The 19,108-nt window shown below is 34.8% G+C and overlaps 1 protein-coding gene and 1 long non-coding RNA gene across 4 annotated transcripts; one reads left to right on the forward strand and one right to left on the reverse strand.

The window, feature by feature from the left end:
- Nucleotides 1-5,759: 5,759 nt before the first annotated feature.
- Nucleotides 5,760-12,353, forward strand: LOC132598810 (2-carboxy-1,4-naphthoquinone phytyltransferase, chloroplastic). Its single transcript, XM_060311909.1, has 12 exons — nucleotides 5,760-6,083; nucleotides 7,428-7,698; nucleotides 8,582-8,685; nucleotides 9,567-9,638; nucleotides 10,206-10,344; nucleotides 10,555-10,661; nucleotides 10,736-10,826; nucleotides 10,919-10,957; nucleotides 11,042-11,152; nucleotides 11,443-11,508; nucleotides 11,679-11,845; nucleotides 11,986-12,353. The coding sequence occupies exons 1-11, from the start codon at nucleotides 6,004-6,006 to the stop codon at nucleotides 11,808-11,810; spliced, it is 1,212 nt and encodes a 403-aa protein (XP_060167892.1). The 5' UTR covers nucleotides 5,760-6,003; the 3' UTR covers nucleotides 11,811-11,845; nucleotides 11,986-12,353.
- Nucleotides 12,354-13,213: 860 nt separating this feature from the next.
- LOC132598811 (uncharacterized) lies at nucleotides 13,214-17,922 on the reverse strand. Of its 3 annotated transcripts, XR_009566680.1 has the most exons (5): nucleotides 17,725-17,892; nucleotides 17,019-17,453; nucleotides 15,728-15,924; nucleotides 14,413-14,565; nucleotides 13,214-13,668 (listed from the first exon to the last, which is right to left on the reverse strand). It is a non-coding gene; the product is annotated as an uncharacterized LOC132598811 (long non-coding RNA). The 3 variants fall into 3 exon arrangements; XR_009566679.1 differs by having other exon boundaries at nucleotides 15,728-17,453; nucleotides 17,725-17,922; XR_009566681.1 differs by lacking the exon at nucleotides 17,019-17,453 and having other exon boundaries at nucleotides 17,725-17,883.
- Nucleotides 17,923-19,108: the final 1,186 nt, after the last annotated feature.

Consider the following 19,108-nt stretch of genomic DNA (forward strand, 5'->3'; position numbering starts at 1 on the left):
CGCTTTCAACTAATCATTTGTTACTGTTGAGAGAAGTGGTAAAATAGATTTCATAAAATTTAATTGGCTTTGTTGTTGTTGGTTCTCTTTGCCAATTTAAGCAAGGAGAAAATTATGGAAAGCACCAAAATATATTTTCTTAATAAAATTAAAAAAACAAGTCAGATACTTATATAAGCATATTTTAAAATGTAAGTAGATGTTTTAAATTTTTTAAACATATGCATGTAAAAAATCAATGTTTCTGTAAGTTCTTTTCTTTATTCACATACTTTGCAAGAAACGATAAGGCATGTAATTTACTCTTTTATCAACTTATTCAAAAAATCAAATGTACCAGATTTAAAATCCTAAAGGGTGAAAAATTAGAGAAAAATACAAGACTATTAATGTCAAAACTAATAAAATGGGTTAACACTTGGAAACTAATTTATTTGGATTAAAAAATTAGAAAAGAAATTAAAGATATTTTTAATATAGAAAATTATATTTCATATTTGTCTTTTCATTCAATATAAGAGTGTTGAAGAAGTGTCACATACATAAACTACTTTTCTTTCTACCAACGCAAATGAGGTATAACTAAGGATGACAAAGAATCTTTTTTTTTTCTTTTCCCCTTCTGCCATAATGAATGTGGATATGTGTATTAAACTTATCACTATCAAAAGCAAAAAAAAAAAAAAAAAAAAACGCTCTCTTTAATTTCTCCTCGTCAAAGAAAGGAGTTATTTTTAGTAATTACTGCATCAATGTTGAAATAATCATTGTATTAATGTTGTCAAACTCTTCCACTGCCCTACATATTAAATATATATTTAAAGGCAAAAACTTATCCAACTCTTGGTACCTTTTTACTTCTTCTAAACTACATGCACATATTCTTTTTTAAAATCCAATTCATTATGGCTTTCGGATAATCTCTATAAGATGAAAGTAGATAAATACCACATCAGTCACTAAATGGTATCTTGAATTATCGCTTACATTTCAATTTGTGTCATGAGCTTTAATTTATTTTTTTTCTATGACAAAAGTATGATCTCCACGGTAATGTTTCACTTTTGCAGCTTAATTCCCTCTTCTTGCAATTCTCTCTTCAACAAATACCGGTATAAGAATGAGAATTGAGATATGAGATCTCTTATATTAATGGATTTTTGGCAATGCAAATACAGATTTCAATGAAAATAGATCTCATTCAAATGCATTTCACTAACTTTGAGTTTCGTGCATAACTATGTTGAAATATAATTCAAGTTTTTTGCTCACCCTAATTTGCCGAAAATGCTGCTTTAATTATATATTTTTAATACCAAATCATTTATGCATAAAGAAAGTCAGGAAATTTATGATCAAGTATACTTAAGGGTGTCAAGTGGGCCGGGACAGCCCGGACCCGTCCCGGCCCAAGCCCACTAAGAGGTGTAAGGGGCTGGGCTAGGTGGATTTTATTAGGGTGCTGGGCCGGACAAGGTGGACAGCCCACCAGCAGCCCGGGTGATGGCCCACCGGGGCACCGGCCCGTCCCACTTCAAATAAAATAAAATATAAGTACTACATTTATTACTAATAATAAGTATTTTAAAAACATTGTATCTCAATAAAATAGTTGTAGCTATAATTGTGGGATTCTTAAAATTTTGGAAGCAAATATATGAAATATTTATTAATTATTCTAACCATAGTTAGAATCTTACTTTAGTTAATTAAAACTTAACCATTAATTTTAACTCATGGAATGTGTCTCTTATTCAAGTAAGAACTTGGGGAAAATGGAGACAATGAAAATGGAGAGGAGTCGGATCTGTTAATATTTAATTGCTACTAAATGAAAACTAATTAGCTCTCCTTTTTTTAAAAAAAAATTAGTGGTCACTGGTCAGCTGAGCCCCACAGAATTAATAAAGTGGGCAGTGACCTTTTCCAACGTTTGAAAACTAGTTAGCTCTCCCTTTGTTTTTTTTTCAAACTAGTTAGCTCTTCCTTTGTTTTTTTTTTTTTTTCCAATTAATAATGGGCAGGTGGGCCCCAAAGAATTAACAAAGTGGCCAAGTGACCGTTGCCAACGAAAAGATTGACAATTCAACCGTTGGCCCAAAAAAGGACCCCTCAACCCCTTAAAACTATTTTTGTCCTTTAAGTTTAAAAAATTACAGTTTAACCCATTTTTCACCTATAAATACCTCATACATTTCATCATTTTTTACTACAATCCTCTCATTTTATCTCACTTTCCCTCTTAATTTTCAGCAATTGCTATAATTTAGTATTCTACTTTAATTGTTTTTGCAAACTTGCAATTAACAAGATCAAGTGGAAGGCTTCAAGTATTCAATTCATCAATTTACGATCACATTGTTATTTTGTTATCTCTAAGAATTTGGTACCTTCGTTCCATCTCTTACTTTTATGCAAGTTCTGGTGCTTTTGTTTTTATAATAACATGATAGAAATTATCTCATCCTCAATTTAGAACACAAAGGTAGCGTAGAGAATATGTGAATCAGTTATAAAAGGACTTTGGTCTCTTAAAACTTAGCTCTGATACCAATGAGGAATTTTGAGCATTTTTTTCTTTATGATAGCTCTGATACCAATGTTGTATAATTGATTTTACATGACTTGATAATATAAATTCTTTTTACATGCCAATGTATAGAAGTTAAACCACTCAAGTCGTTGCACGATATTTAAATAAACGTCGAAGAGAAATATCAAAGTTCAAATTCTCAAGTCAATGCGTGAGTCATTACATAGAAAGGTTCAAATGATTGCTACAACACAAAGATTCTATCGCTTGTAATAATACAATTTGGTCTGATACCTTGTCAATCGAAAACATCATAATTCAAGTCTCTGCAAATAGCACTGGCTCTAATTTTATTTCGTTCCTTCTCAATTTTTTATTTTTGTTTCTTTATTTGCATTTTTAAGGGGGGGGGGGGGGGGGAGGATTTAGACTCATGATCAAGTAAAAAGAATACTGTAAATATTTCTGAACTAGGTTTAATGACCGAAAGAATTACATTCTTCAATATTAATTTTTCCATTGAAGTATTCAACTTTGCATGCAAAAAAATTATATAAGGGTCTAAAACTCTTTGTTCATCATATGAAAGTATATGAAATTTTATAATTGAATTTTTAAGATCATTGATTTACACTATAATTAAACTTTTATGCAAGTTCTGGTGCTTTTTGTTTTTTTATAATAACATGATAGAAATTATCTCATCCTCAATTTAGAACACAAAGGTAGCGTAGAATATGTGAATCAGTTATAAAAGGACTTTGGTCTCTTAAAACTTAGCTCTGATACTAATGCGGAATTTTGAGCATTTTTTTTCTTCATGATAGCTCTGATACCAATGCTGTATAATTGATTTTACATGACTTGATAATATAAATTCTTTTTACATGCCAATGTATAGAAGTTAAACTACTCAAGTCGTTGCATGATATTTAAATGAACGTCAAAGAGAAATATCAAAGTTCAAATTCTCAAGTCAATGCGCGAGTCATTGCATAGAAAGGTTCAAATGATTGCTACAACACAAAGATCCTATCGCTTGTAATAATAAAATTTGGTCTGATACCTGATCAATCGAAAACATCATATTTCAAGTCTCTGCAAATAGCACTGGCTCTAATTTTATTTCGTTCCCCCTCAATTTTTTTGTTTTTGTTTCTTTATTTGCATTTTTAAGGGGGGGGGGGGGGGGATTTAGACTCATGATCAAGTAAAAAGAATACTGTAAATATTTCTGAACTAGGTTTACTGACCGAAAGAATTACATCCTTCAATATTAATTTTTCCATTGAAGTATTCAACTTTGCATGCAAAAAAATTATATAAGGGTCTAAACCTCTTTGTTCATCATATGAAAGTATATGAAATTTTATAGTTGAATTTTCAGAATTCTGACCCAATTAATTTGATTTTGTGGATTTCAAACTTCATTAGCATCAATGTTTTAAAAGGCATGGACGTAAGGCGAGACGTATTACATATGCCTCGGCGATGCATAAACCTCGAGCCTCGGGGCGTAAGCCCCATGGGTATTTTTAATTTTTAATGTTTTATATATTAATAAAATAAACATATAAATAAAAAATACATTAAAATTATAAAATAAAATAAATAGTAGAAAAATGTATATCTCCATTATTAACAAGCTACAATGTGCACGAACCATTAAAAGAAATCTTGAAATGAATGTCGTAAAGATGCAGTACAACCGATGAAACATAATTAGAGTTGTAAAAATGATACTGTATTCTAATAATTAAAATATAAAAATGGTAATAATATAAAGTTATTATTTTAAAACTTAAAACTAGATGACAAATTGACATTTATTATAATACAAATAGCCAGAATAGAGTCTTCAAAACAATATCTAAACTAGAGAGATACTGGGAAAAAAAATATTCTAAAACTAAAAAATATCTTGAAAAAAGATAAACTGGTGAATGCTAAAATAATCTTGAAGAAAAAGCATAAAGAAGGAAAATGCAAGCATGGAAGCATAGTAAGAACTGGAGGACAATATTGTTTACTTTATAGCTTGTGTAACGGTCAAAAACCAGGTGTCAACAGCTTGCACTTTGCATACATAGTTCTAAAGTGTATCTGTTATTCGTAAACAACAAAAAGAAAAGATTAAGAAATTAGGATAAACAATTAATTTTTTTTTTCTTTTTTACTATTTGAGATTTTTGAGTCAGCTATTGGATATTTAACTTTAAAAAAAAGATTTTAAAACAATTTTGGCTCAAATTTGAAAAAGTTCTCGGGGTTATGCCTCAAATGGACGCCTCAGTACATTTTTTATATGCCTAACCCCGGGACTCACCCCTAAAACGCCTTTGAAAGCACTGATTAGTATTTGGAGCTAAACGAATTGAGTTGGATGAACTCGTACATCTATTTATTTATTTATTTGGTGCTTCCTTCCTTTTTTTTTTAATTTATTTATTACATAGGGTAGGGGAAGGAAAAATGGGGAGAGGATTACAAGGTGGGAAATTGAATCCTCACCAATAAGGTGAAAATTCAGATAGCCAACCAACTGAAAATTCAGATACTCAACCAACTGAGCTACTAAGATTCCCTTGGTACTTTCTTATGACTTTTCATATTTGTCTTTTGCACGCCCCTTCAAAAAATATAAAATAAAAATAAAAATTAAATTAAATTAACTTTTTTTTTTTTTTATTATCACATACTACTCTTCTTTTCACCATATAATCTCCATTCACATTTATTGGAGTAAGGACTCCCTTCGTCCATCTTTACTTGTCCATATTTGATTTTGTGCATCCTCAAGAGTCGATAAATAAAATGATAACTATATCACCCCTAATTATTATAAGTCATTAATATTGAACAAATGAATTGGAATATGTAACAATAAGGATAAATAGGCATAAAACGGTAAATTATCTCTTGATTTTCAAAGCTAAATGTTGATATCTATTGTTAGTAAAAGTGGACGAATAGATTATTAATTTTTTAAATATAACAAATATTTTGAACCAATTATTAACCATAATAACTACTACTACTAAAATAAATGGAGAGTACTTGTTACTTTCCGCAATTAGACACATAAAAATGTGAGTACCTAACTAGATCCAAGTTTTGAGTATGCCAGCATGGGCGTATTCACAGCTGACGTGTCCTTTTCTTATTGACCCACCTCATCAACTGATATGGCAAAGGCTTATCTTTTACACCCTCTCAAGTCTCAACACATACCAGAAGATAATAAAAACTGCTGCCATTTTGATATTCTTGATTCTTGATACGATAAACTTTGTTACTTCTACAGTCTAATATTCAGGCTTGTGTTCTCCATTTTGATACGCTTATAATTTGGTTCTTGGGTATATTATTTTTTTCTGGGTTCTTGGTTATCTTTACATTCCCAGTTTCAGTGTTGATGTTTCCAAAATCCCAACTTCTGCTTATACTTTAACTGCCATTGGGAGTTACTTATGGCATTGGCAGCTACTTTCAATGGTCCAATTCTTGTTTCTGCCTTCAATATAAACATCCATCTGCCTACTTCTTCCAGGCAAGTATATTGTCCTTGTTTTTCCTTACTTTAGCGTTTTGAGTGCCTCGGGGTAAGGTCTACGTACAATCTACCCTCCCCAGACCCCACATTGTGGGACTCACTGGGTATGTTGTTGTTGTTATTGTAGTGTTTTGAGTATTATAGACTAATCTCCAAGTTAGAGTATTTTGACTGCAAAGCTGTGATTTTGCGTTTTTTTTTTCTTTTTTGTAATTAATTAAGGGATAGTTACATATTTGGCACTCAGCCAAAAATAATTACAAACGCTAATCATATATACAAATGATATACATTAGTTATGTGTATATAATATGTATATTATATGTATACATACATCAATATACGAAAAATATACATCTTTCGGCTATTAATTTGGTTGGCGGCTATACGGTATAAAAATCCCATTAAAGGTGAGGGCTTTAAGTGAGTTTTTAAAGTAGGATTAGCACACGGAGAAAGTGTAACTTGTACGATTCATTTGAAAGGCATTATATGTTAGTGATTTTATAAATGTCAAGGAGGACTTGAGTCTAGATATAATTGTCATTTTCTACATAATTAGTTCCCGAGTTGGAGATGGTACTTGTTTACAGGTAGGAGCATCTTAATCACCACTGATAGAGTGGAAAATCCACACCATGTTTGGTACACCAGCAAACAAGTGGCTAGAACAGCGAATATTTTTTAGATAAATAAGTGATCAATATTTTTGCATATGCATAAATGGAAGTGAATACATTTCGTGTGGATATATTTAAACATGATTCAATCGTGTCTATCCATTATATTTGATATTACTACGCATGAATGCAAGGCATGTAACCTTAGGAAATGTCAAAATTCACGAAATGAATATGTTCTGAAGATGTATTTTTTTATGTGTAGCTTATATGCGTTACGTTTTATAATACAACATGTGAATGTGTTGCACTTTACGCTAATGCTACCTAATGACTGTAAACCTCCATGAAATAAGCCATTACATAATTTTATTATCTTATTAGTCAAAACACATCGTCTCAAATTCTCAATAGGGAACTCATTTTAATATATTGAATTATTTGATACCTCCAGGTTATGCTGTTTTTAGTAATGGAAAGAATGAATGATTCCTTTCCTTTCCTTTCCGTCTCTAGCTTAAAATATATACTAGTTGTTTAGACAGTTGATGAATATGCAAATGCTAGAAATTATTTTCTTGTCATTTGATTACCAACAGATGTTGATCATCTTTTGGGCTTGATCTTTGAATAGTTAACACAATGTCTGGCTAACAATTTAAGTTCAATCCCTAATCAGCAATTGAAACTTTTCTGACCTTGACATTATGCGTCTTGACAGGAATTTTATCTTTAGGACTTGTTCACTACCATCAAACATCACACGAAGTTCACTCTGCTGCTTCCAATGCACGGGAAGATCTGGCAATGCTATTAACTTAAGATGGAAAGAAGTCAAGCAACGATATTCAAGCCTGAGAGGTATCTTCATGTGTAGAGTACAGCAACATGATGCTACCTCTGAGGAAAATGAAGAAAATATCTCAAAAGCTACTTTGATATGGAGGGCAATCAAATTACCAATATACTCTGTAGCTCTAGTTCCTCTAACTGTAAGTTTTGAAGTTATCAACTGTGTTAGAGGCTTCTTTTGAGTTTTAACTTTTTCAACTAGATATGTTGTTTGAATTTTGAATGGCATAGTTTGAAGGTAGAACCTAACTAGTTTCTTGTGTTTACTGAGATGTAAATGCAAGAAATCATTGAGAGTGGCAGAGTGCTAGTCTTGTGAAACCAAATTATACAAATGCTACCTGGGCTACTTGTTAATGATGTTGGCTTAAATTTCCTAGCAAGAAAGATTTGGTGGATTTTTATAATTTGAAAAGTTTCATTTGCAGATAGATATGAGGCAGAATCTCCATAGTGAATAAACTAAATAAGTTGCTAGGCCTATAACTGCAACTTCATAAGAATCATCTAAAGAAGGCATTATTGATGATGATCACTAGATAGACGAAAAATTTATGTATTTCATTGGAAGAGCACGACCATGTTGCTCAAAAGATTGGCACGAAAACGATGACAACTTGGAGGATGTCATCGCTAGGTGCTTTTTGGCTTTATTTGGAAAGAATGAATTAGGAGATTGTTCCATAAAATCGAGAGTAATGTTAGGCTTATTAAATATTCACTTCTATTCCTTTATCTTTAGTTTAAAGAGGGGATTCCAATTTATATAATATCTTAGAAGCTTGATTGTGAGTTTAGTTGAGCAACAAATCCATATTGTTCTTACTTTTTTGGAGCCCATCTAGGTTTGGTGTTAGTGGTTTTCACTTGATCTATCTAAAGAGATTTTCCAAATTGATACCTTTGGTATTGTTGTTTTGCTGAGTAACTATAGTAAAAATGTCTGTACTTATAATGAACAGCTTTTGCAATTTCATTTTTCTAAAATCTCGCTGTTTTTTTTTTTTGGCTGTTCATGGATAGGTGGGGAGTGCAGCTGCTTATTTGCAGACAGGCCTCTTTTCTGCTAGGCGTTATTTTATACTGTTGGCATCTTCAGTTTTTATCATCACTTGGCTTAACTTAAGGTGTGGGCTTTACTGTCATTGAGAATTCTATTTACTACTTGATCTTGGTGGTAAGGTGGAAATACTTTGATGTGCATTCACCATCTAGTCAACGCTCATCTAGCCCAAGAAGCACTTGATTGAATGACATGTAGATATAATCAGATCCTCTTCAATCAACATGTTAACAAGAGCGCTCATGAAGTCCTTTTAGGTTCTTGTTGTTGCAACAATTAACGAAGTAAGGATAGGGATAGTACTTTTAGCTTAGAGGGGTTAGTTCTTGAAATCTTTTTTGTCTTCTCTAGTCCTCTGCTTTTCTTTTCCCCTTTTCTTCTCATTTACTTTCATTACATTTTGGTTTCTCTTCTACCCTTATGTGTAATTCCACATTATGTTGGCAAGAATTGTATATTTTGAGATTGTTTCTAAATATGAGAGAGATGTAAGGTGTATCTCTGTTTCATTAAAGATAGTCTAGCTAACTTGATTGATGACAATGGTTGAGTGACAAACCTACTTTTCTTTATAACCATGGATTCCGGGTAACTTGAGCGCACCTCGACTAATTCCATGAGGTACCTGCTATCTCCCACCAGCACAAGCACTGAGTAACTCTTTCCACTAAGGCTTTGACATATGGGAAGAAGTCACCTATTGTTTTTCCTGTGTTGGGATTTGAACGTGAGACCTTACGGTTCTCAACCCACTTCATTAACCAGGCCACACCCCTGACACTATCTTGGTGCACTATAGTAGGATAGTTCTGACTTATTTTAAAAGGATCGTATTTCATAATAATGCATGTGGCCTTACTTTTTATGGTTATGTTACTCTTAAGGACTATAATGCCATTGTTAAACATCTCGCACTCTATATCAATATCTCTGTAATATGGGCAGCAACGACGTTTATGATTTTGACACAGGAGCGGATAAGGACAAGAAAGAGTCAGTCGTGAACATTGTTGGCAGGTAAAAATTCCTACCGCTACCATGACAATTGCATTACTTCTTTATTTTGTTTCTATTCTCTTTTTGATCTTACTTCAGTTGAATAGGATGATGTATTTTAATCTTCTGAAAGCAAGTATATGGATGTGTAGATTGAGCTCTTATCCTTGAAATCATTGTCCGTGGAATACATGAAGGCAACAGGATAACTTATATATTAACTAAACTTCAATCAGAGTTGTCTAACCGGTATCCTAGTTATTAGATTTGTAGGTCTGACTACAAGGACAACAAACCATTTTACTAGATAAGTCCATAACATCTCTCAAGTATGTCCTAGAGTCTGCTCTTTTGCTGATGAAAAGTATGTATCAACTAAAATAGTACCTTTCTCCAAAAAAAAAAAAAGTATGTATCAACTAAAGTCAATCTTTCTCAGACTGCTTCCATATTTCAGTTCGTGAATACGAAGTTCCTGTGATTTATATAAGGTTGCCTTTAGAATGTCGTCATGATATGGCCTTATATTTATTGTTTGGAATGACAGTTTTAAGGTTGACTCACTTTGCTTTGTGATTTTGGTGTAAGCCGCACGGGAACATTCATTGCTGCTTACTTGTTGCTTGCCCTTGGTTTCTTGGGGCTTACTTATACATCTGTGGAGACTGCAAATCTACGTGCTATATTACTATTAGCTTCTGCAATCACTTGTGGTTACATATACCAGGTAATTCAAATAATTTAGTCCGGTGGCATCTTCTATATTTCTGATCTTGCAGATATTACTCCGTCAAGCAACTTTTTTAATCTGGTTAGCATAGAAAATTCAATATTTTAATGGTTCAATTGTTAATTGTCTCTCTTTCCTCTCAGTTATACCGTGTGTATCATGATGTAAATAACTGGATCCCATTGCTTCTAATAAATTGTCTTGTAGTGCCCGCCATTTCGGTTCAGTTACCAAGGTCTGGGAGAACCCTTGTGCTTTGCTGCATTTGGTCCTTTTGCTACGACCGCCTTTTATTTGCTTCAAAGCAGCACCAGGTTTGTTTTATTATTAATACCCATATAATGTAGGTGTTTACGCGTAACTGAATCTGGTCTAATGTGCATTTCAGTGAGCTCCCTATCACTTGTACAATTCTTTCAGCATCAGCGCTTGTTGGTTTCACAACATCACTTATCCTGTTTTGTAGTCATTTCCACCAGGTAACAAGGTCTCCTTACCTTACCGGAAAGAATTTGTTAACCATGGGTGTTTACCCGGACTTACAACTCATTCATCTGATGCAAAACTTCAGATAGAAGGGGATAAGGCTGTGGGAAAATTTTCTCCGCTGGTAAGTACACCTAGGTCAGACAACACAAGTTCAAGCAGAAATGGAAGAACTAGTTGTCAATTGTACTTTTGCCTCTGAGTTCAGGTTAGGCTTGGTACTCAAGCTGGTTCCAGAGCTGTAAAAGTGGGTGTCGCAACACTCTATTCAGGGATGCTTCTTCTCGGTTTCACTCAAACACTTCCATTTACATGCATCGTAAGTCTTTATCTGGTTTCTTGATGTCATTATGTTAATTTCTCTCTCATTTTCTGTTTATTTGCGACTTTCTGTTTATTTGCGACTTACTTGTTTTGGGAAGCTTTATTCATTTGGTTTTAACCAGAACCAATTTCCTGAACCCTGTAGTCACACTAAAGAAGTCTACTAAATTGTGAGAGACCTCTTGTTGACTTTGTGTCAGCAATTTTAATGTTATATTTTTTAACCTTCAAATTCTGAATACTTAGATGTGTTCCACTATCTAATCCAGTATCATTCTCATCCAGATTCTTTGTGCTTTAACAATTCCAGTTGGAAAACTGGTTGTTAGCTATGTGGAGAAGAACCATGAGGTGAGTGAAGATTTTGTTTTATTATTCCACAAAAATCTTGTCTTGGTCATTGTTGAGTAACGTAGGAAAATTAGAAAGTGCAAATGTATATCCTCTGATGTTATCTACTTTGCTCTCTTTTTGGGTAATCACTGTTTATTTGAGTCATGATGCTAAACTTCAATTTATAGGACAAAGCAAAGATCTTTATGGCAAAGTATTACTGTGTGAGACTTCATGTTTTATTTGGAGTGGCTTTGGCTGCTGGCTTGGTAGCAGCTAAAATGGTTGCTAGATATCCTGTTTCAAAGCCAATATTCTGATTAGCCATTACTTCCAGAATCATAGAATTCATCAGGTGAGGTTTTTCGCAGTCATCTTTGAGAGAATACATTTATTTACTTTAACAGAGTGAAGTATGAGTCCAGCATTTACGTAAGAACAGCATTTACGTAAGAACAACTTTTTTCTGATTTAGTGACTGCATCTGATCCTCAGGGACTACCTGGCACTAATACACATTGTGGTTGAGAGTCCTAAAAGCATCAAGGAGCAGATTGTTACTCAGGCTCTTTCGAATGCAAAGTACAAAATGGACCTTCCACAGAGGGAAATGGATTAAAGCAGCAAAGTTCATGGCAATAAGCTACACTATGTTCTCCGTTCAATGGACAACTGGAACATTCAAACTGCCCATAGTTCAATAAATTTCCATTTTTTGGGGTATTAGGCTTAAGCACTGTACTTATGGACAATTGTTCCTCCATATTTTGTCGTATGTTTGCCCTCATACAGTAAGATGTTACGTCCTGGTTGCTTAGTGGTGACTGATTTTGCTAAATTTCTACTTGTAAACTATGTTTTTATACCTATCCTCCTGCATACATGTACATAAATCAGTCAGTTAAATGAGTGAGAGAAAGGGATGGCTCAGTGGTTAAGCACCTCCACCCACGACCGGTAGGTCCTGGGTTCGAGTCACACTGGAGGGGAAGTGTGGAAACACTATAAATCCTCCTAAAATGGGAGGGGAAAAAAAAAAAAAAAAAGAGTGAGAGAAAGGGCATATCCACCATATACTCGTACCAGAAATGTTATGAAATCTCAAACAATTGTATGGCTACACCACCACACACACCAACAAACCCAGTGTGATCCCACAAGTGGGGTCTGGAAGAGGAGGATGCACGCAGACCTTACCTATACCTCTGTGGGGTAGAGAGGCTGCTTCCGGTAGACCTTCCGCTCAGAAAAAGTACAAGTACAAATGAAAAAGAATTTTCTCATACAGTTTTGACTTAGCCAAACTTTGCTTCCAAGTTTCAACAGCCATACTTTGCTTCCAAGTTTCAACCTTTGAATGCATGATAAAGAAAATTCTATTTTGATTTAAATGAGTGATCCACATTTATTGGATTAGATAACCTGAGCACCAAGAAGGTGTGTTTATTTGCTTGGCTTCGCAGCTCGGGTCCAGTGCTGACAGCCGAGAACATGAGAACTCGAAGGATCACATATATCAGTTGTCACCTGGTGCTTCATGTGCAAATGCACAGTTGAGAATGTGGGTTACTTCCTGTTACATTGCAAAGTAGCAACACAACTTTGGCGAGACTGTTGAATTGGTTCGCAAAGCAGCGGACGATGCCAGGTACAATAAAAAAAGTTACACAGCTAGGCCTTGGGGAAAAGGAGAAGAGATATACGGGTATAAATTAAAAAGAAATAATAAAATAATGTTATGAATGTCATATGCTCCTCCCAAAAATGTTATGAGATCCCAAACACTTGTATGGCTATAAATTAAAAAGAACTTGCTCATACAGTTTTCATTTAGCTTTCCAAGTTCCAGCCTTTGAATGCACGATACAGAAGACAATTCTATTTGAATTTGAATGTGGCCCCACATTTATTGGTTTAGACACCTTGAGCACCAAGAAAGGTGTGTTTTATTTGCTTGGTTTGGCAAGCGGGTTCAATGCTGACAGCGGAGAACATGAGAATGCAAAGGATCACATATGTCAGCTGTCACCTGGTGCTTCATGTGCTATGCACGGTTGAGAATGTGGACTACTTCCTGTTACATTGCAAAGTGGCAACATGGCTGTGGTGAGATTGCTGAATTGGTTCACAATACAGTGGATGATGCCAGGCACAATGAAGAAAGTTACACATCTAGGCCTGGGAAAAAAAAAGAGAGATGAGGGCTATAAATTAAAAACAAATCTTATGAAATGTCATATACTCCTCCCAGAAATGTTATGAAAATCCCAACTATAGTATGCATATAATTTAATAACAATTTGCTACAGTTTTCACTCAGCCAAACTTCTGCTTCCAAGTTCCAATCTTTGAATGCATGATACAGAAGACAATTCCATTTCAATTTGAATGTTTGATCTCACATTTAATGGTTTAGATACCTAGAGCACCAAAAAAGGTTTGTTTATTTCCTTGGTTTCATAACTTGGGAGGGGTGCTGACAGCCGAGAACATGAGAACGCGAAGGATCACATATGTCAGCTATCAGCTGGTTCTTCATGTGCTATGCACTACATCGTGTTACATTGCAAAGTGGCAACACAGCTGTGGTGAGGGTGCTGAATTGGTTCGGTATATAGATGACAATGCCAGGTATAATGAAGAAAGTTGCACAGCTAGGCCTCGGGGACAAGGAAGAAGAGATGTAGGGCTTAAAGAAAATTAGAACAACAGTAAAAGGAATGTTATGAATGTCATATACTCCTCCCAAATTTGTTATGAGATCCCAAACAATTGTATGGATATAAATTAAAAAGAACTTGCTCATACAGTTTTCTATTAGTCAAACTTCTGCTTTCCAAGTTCCAACCTTTGAATGCATGATACAGAAGACAATTCTATTAGAATTTGAGTGTGTAACCCCAAATTTATTCGTTTAGATACCTTGAGCACCAAGAAAGGTGTGTTTATTTGCTTGGTTTCGCAGCTCGGGTCCAATGCTGACAGCCGAGAACATGAGAACGCGAAGGATCACATATGTCAGCTGTCACCTGGTGCTTCATGTGCAAATGCACAGTTGAGAATGTGGACTACTTCCTGTTAAATTGTTGTATACGGAGTTCATTAATAAAATCAAAGACAATTCTCTTTCAAATCTGAGACATGTACAACCCACATATTATAACTATACATCGTGACACATTATCATGCATTCTCATCAAGGGGTGTGCATACAGGGTTCTGTGAAGAGGCTGCTGCAACAACTTTCATACCATTCCGGGCTGAATGGCAGGATGACTATGCTGAATGAAACGAAGAACAAATGTGGCAAAATTTATTTTCCACATTTAGGTTATCAGAAGCTTAAGGTTAGCAGATATGACAAATCAGAAAAATAATGAAGAATCACTGTTCATATCCAGGAGGATGGGTTTCTTTTGGTATTAGAATTAACCAAACTGGATTTCAGTCAATCAGCCTGAACTAGTTCATCTTTGAAGGATAGAAAAAGCTAGATGTTATTAATATGAGGTAAAGCTAATTTAATTTCTTGATAACAGGAAAAGATAGAAAGATTGGTAAATAATAAGCCAGACACAATGACGTCAGCAGTATAAAGCATGTGGTTTTTGCTGTCGATGCTGTAGTAAAAAACGTCAACTATCATTAAACCTTCCATCAGAAAATTTTAGAACATTAACTTTGAGCTCTTATCTAAGATTCTCAGTACAAGAAACAAGAATCTAATCATTTCAAATCATCGAAGAAACAAATCCATATACCATCCAAAATTCGCTGACTATCCAAATCATTCAGGAGAAACCCATATTGAGAGCGAAACAAGTGAAAGCTTCCAATATTTGGATCGACAAAACTGTTCAATTAGTCAGTGCATGCTTTTTCTGTTCTTGTTCAGCTGAAGCTTTCGACAGAGGTTTAGGTTAGAAGTCAGACTAGAAAGAGAAAAGAATGAAGACTTTAAGGTAGATGCACAAGAATGGAAAAGAAGAACGAGCAGCTTCATGTGTGTTAAGAGCTTATATTCAACTTAATTTCTCTTTCTTGAAAGAAAAACAGGGAAACGGGAAATGTAACGCCCACAGTTAAGAAAAGAGACAGAAGGATAGGAGACTTATAGACAAACACTAAGGATATAAAATTAAAGATGAACAATAATCACAAAAATCAGAGAAAAGAAAAACCAGAAAAGGACAAAACGAATTAATGGAAGAAGGGCTTGAGAGAAAAGTTACATTACCTGGATCCATAGGTGCCAGCAAACCCACGGACAAGATTCGAGCCATCAAGGGCCCGCACTTAGGCAGGCCCAGTAGCTATGTGTTGAAGTTCATAATTAGAGACCGCTAAATAGATTAACGAAAGAACTAATGCTTGCTTTTGAGACGATGTGGGACAAAGTCGGATACAAATTCTGTCATACCTTCCTCTTTATAACTGCATGTACATTGCTGAATTAATAAACTACCATTTCTTCGTCTAAAGCTACACCTTTCCTTTACTATTTTTGACACCAAATCACGATATAAAGTGTGTGATCTCTAGAAAAGCGATTATCTCGATTCTTGTTTAAGATTGACAGATTACTGTGGTTGAGTTAATGTATCTCTCATACAAGTGCCTAACGAATGTGACTGCACAAGCTAAGTCGATGGTCATTGAGATTACAATGGTATGAATGGAACCTACCAGCTACCCTTATTGTAAAACTGGCCTAACATCAGGAGTACAAATTCACAGAAAAATAGATGAATAGAGTACCTTTTTACACCCTAATGCAAATAATACGACCGCTGAAGGGTCACAAATCACAACCAATGGGATCAGACAGGACAGAACAAGCAAAGAGTACAGCCTGGTTGACACTGAGATATGCCAATATTTCCTAAAAGAGTGGTCAGTCATTGCACTTGGTTTGTGATAGAGATAGATAAAGACCATAACAAAATCCAACCACAATCTTTTTCAAGAAATTATCTTTAGGAACATGTAAGGTATTTTCAATTAATGGCATATCTTTTTTATGACATGTGATCTACCGCTGCACTGATCAAATAATTTGACAAGTACATTTAGCATACATATCAATTCTTATGAAAAGAGTAATTCCCAACATGAATATGATAATACTTGGTTTAAAAGAGTTGGAGAGACATCTGACCAAGAGACATGCCAGCCTTACTGCTCACTTGTTGCATGTCCTCAAGGTCTTCGTATAGGAAATAGGCATACACAATTCATACCTTGAGGGCCATTTGGTTTGCGGACTAGATTATGCAGGGATCATGATAAAGGATTGTTTTTTTTTTTTTTTTTTCAATCAAGTGTATTTTCATTCATAAACATGGCCACAGCGGTTGTATACAAGAGATATACCAAAAAAGAAGAGATTTACAAAACCATATGATTCTCTAAGAACTCCACACACACATTACGTATGTACACACACACACACACAGCAATTGAAGAGGCATTTATGTACCAAACTGACAGACCAATATAATCCTTTACATTAGCAATAACATTCAAACCTTGCAAACCACTACCACTACTCCAGACAGATAACACCTCGATTGTTTGATGGCTCATAGAGAATAAACGGAAAATGCTACTTAGAGCCACCTCATCACATGCCATCAGACGCAAGAAGCATTGTCGCCCTTAACCAACTCAACAACTCATCTTGCATCAAAGTGAATCTTGTGGCCTTTGCAAGTGATTCGAAAACTAATTCTGACTGTTCAATTCAACACTCGAAAATGTGACAACCACCTATAGAATTTGAACCATTAGAATTGATTTTCCTAATCAATTGCTAAGACCACAACATTTGCTTTAATACAAGACAAGTCTATTTATTGCTTAATGATGTCATTAGAAACTGTGAACTAATATCACCATATCCCTTTACTCTTGTTTGAAATTGCAAAATGTATAGTCTCCATTTCCTTTTTCAGCTCCACACCCTATGAATCAATATAAGCAGTTAAAAATTAACTCCATACATTTTATTTAGACAAAAAGTTAAAAGTTTAATAATGCAAAGAAAATGGTAGTTTATTGAAGAAAAGCAGCAACAATAAGTTTGTTGTTACAGAATGTTTTCTGTCTGTCTATATACAGTGTAGAAAAATTGCAATAAGATATTTCCAAAATTGAAATTTATGGAGACATTTGCACATTTATGATTCACATAAAAAAAAAAAAAAAAAAAAATTACTGCCAGTACTGCAATACCTAGATTCAGTTATGGATCCGAGGAGCGTAACCCGACCCGGATGGATACAAATGGCGGGTGTTAAGACATCTTTAGGATTGCTACCCGACACGGGCAACGGACTCCTAGGGTTTTGACAGAGCTGATTTGGGGAAATAACCGGGTCATGGACTCTGTGTTAATCAGTTGTTGGGTTTAGTTTGCGAGCCCACATAGAAAAGCCATAACAAAAAATTGCGCAGATTGTCCTTCTTTTGGGGTGGTCTTTAAATGTTGGCCCTCATATTTGTGGTCTTTAAGTTTTGTCCTTCGCTTGAAAATGACCTTATATCTGGGATTCTGGGTTCGAACCCCCACTCAGGCATAAATTAAAAAAAAAAATCGCAAGGCAAGGCTTGGGTCGCGTGTATACCGAACCCGGCATACACTTGTTAAGGAATAACTAAAGTTATGCCGGACCCGACATACACTTGTTAAGGAATAACTAAAGTTATGCCGGACCCGGCATACTTATGTCTCATGGGTAGACTTTTAGTTAAGGCTTAACTAAAAGTCTGCCCATAAGGCATAACTTTTCCTCAAGATATAGACTTTGCCTTATAAGGCAAACTTTTAGTTATGCCTTGAGGAAAAGTTCCGCTTTATGGGCATACGTTTAGTTATGTCTTATGGGGCGGACTTTTAGTTAAGGCATAACTAAAAGTATGCTCCTAAGGCGGAACTTTTTCTTAAGGCATAAACTTTGCCAAGGCGGAACTTGTAGTTATGTCGGGTTAGGCATAAGTTTAGTTATTGCTTAAGAAGTGTATGTTGGGTCCGACATACACACGACCCAAGCCTTATTTTGCGATTTTTTTTTAATTTATGCTTGAGCGAGGGTTCAAACCCAGAACCTCATGATTTCTGCACGAAGCTCAGGATTGCAACACGAAGGGCAAAAATTAAAGACCAACATTTTGAGGGACAAAAACTAAAGAACATCCAAAGGAAGGGCAATCCTGCGAATTGCCCAAGCCATAATGGATTTCTCTGGCCTATGTCGTGGATGCATGGACTATACTGTTAGGTCTGACCAAGAATTCAAATCTTTTTTTGCGCGAATTTCCTTCAAAGGCATTGGTCTTTAATTTTTGCCTCTCAAATTGATGGTCTTTAATTTTTACTCTTCGCTTAATACACTGAAGTTCTGAGTTCAAATTCTGGCTCATTAAAGAAAAAAAAGAATTTCGCAAGACACAATTTTACCTACGAAACACTGCCTTAAGGCAGAATTATTCATAGCAAAGAAGGCACTAATAACCAGACGATTCATCTTAACTATTGCAAATACACATACATATGTTTCCATGCTGCAACATCCATGAAAGTAAACCATACGCTGCTATAAAATTTTACAATGAAAGA

Source organism: Lycium barbarum, chromosome 6, assembly GCF_019175385.1.
Source record: "Lycium barbarum isolate Lr01 chromosome 6, ASM1917538v2, whole genome shotgun sequence".
Taxonomy (NCBI): Eukaryota; Viridiplantae; Streptophyta; class Magnoliopsida; order Solanales; family Solanaceae; genus Lycium; species Lycium barbarum.

Bases quoted from the DNA above. Each gene is read 5' to 3' on its own strand.
- LOC132598810 (XM_060311909.1), top strand. From the start codon at position 6,004: ATGGCATTGGCAGCTACTTTCAATGGTCCAATTCTTGTTTCTGCCTTC. The intron at 6,084-7,427 runs GCAAGTATATTG...GCGTCTTGACAG, and splicing joins CATCTGCCTACTTCTTCCAG to GAATTTTATCTTTAGGACTT. The intron at 10,827-10,918 runs GTAACAAGGTCT...GCAAAACTTCAG, and splicing joins TTTGTAGTCATTTCCACCAG to ATAGAAGGGGATAAGGCTGT.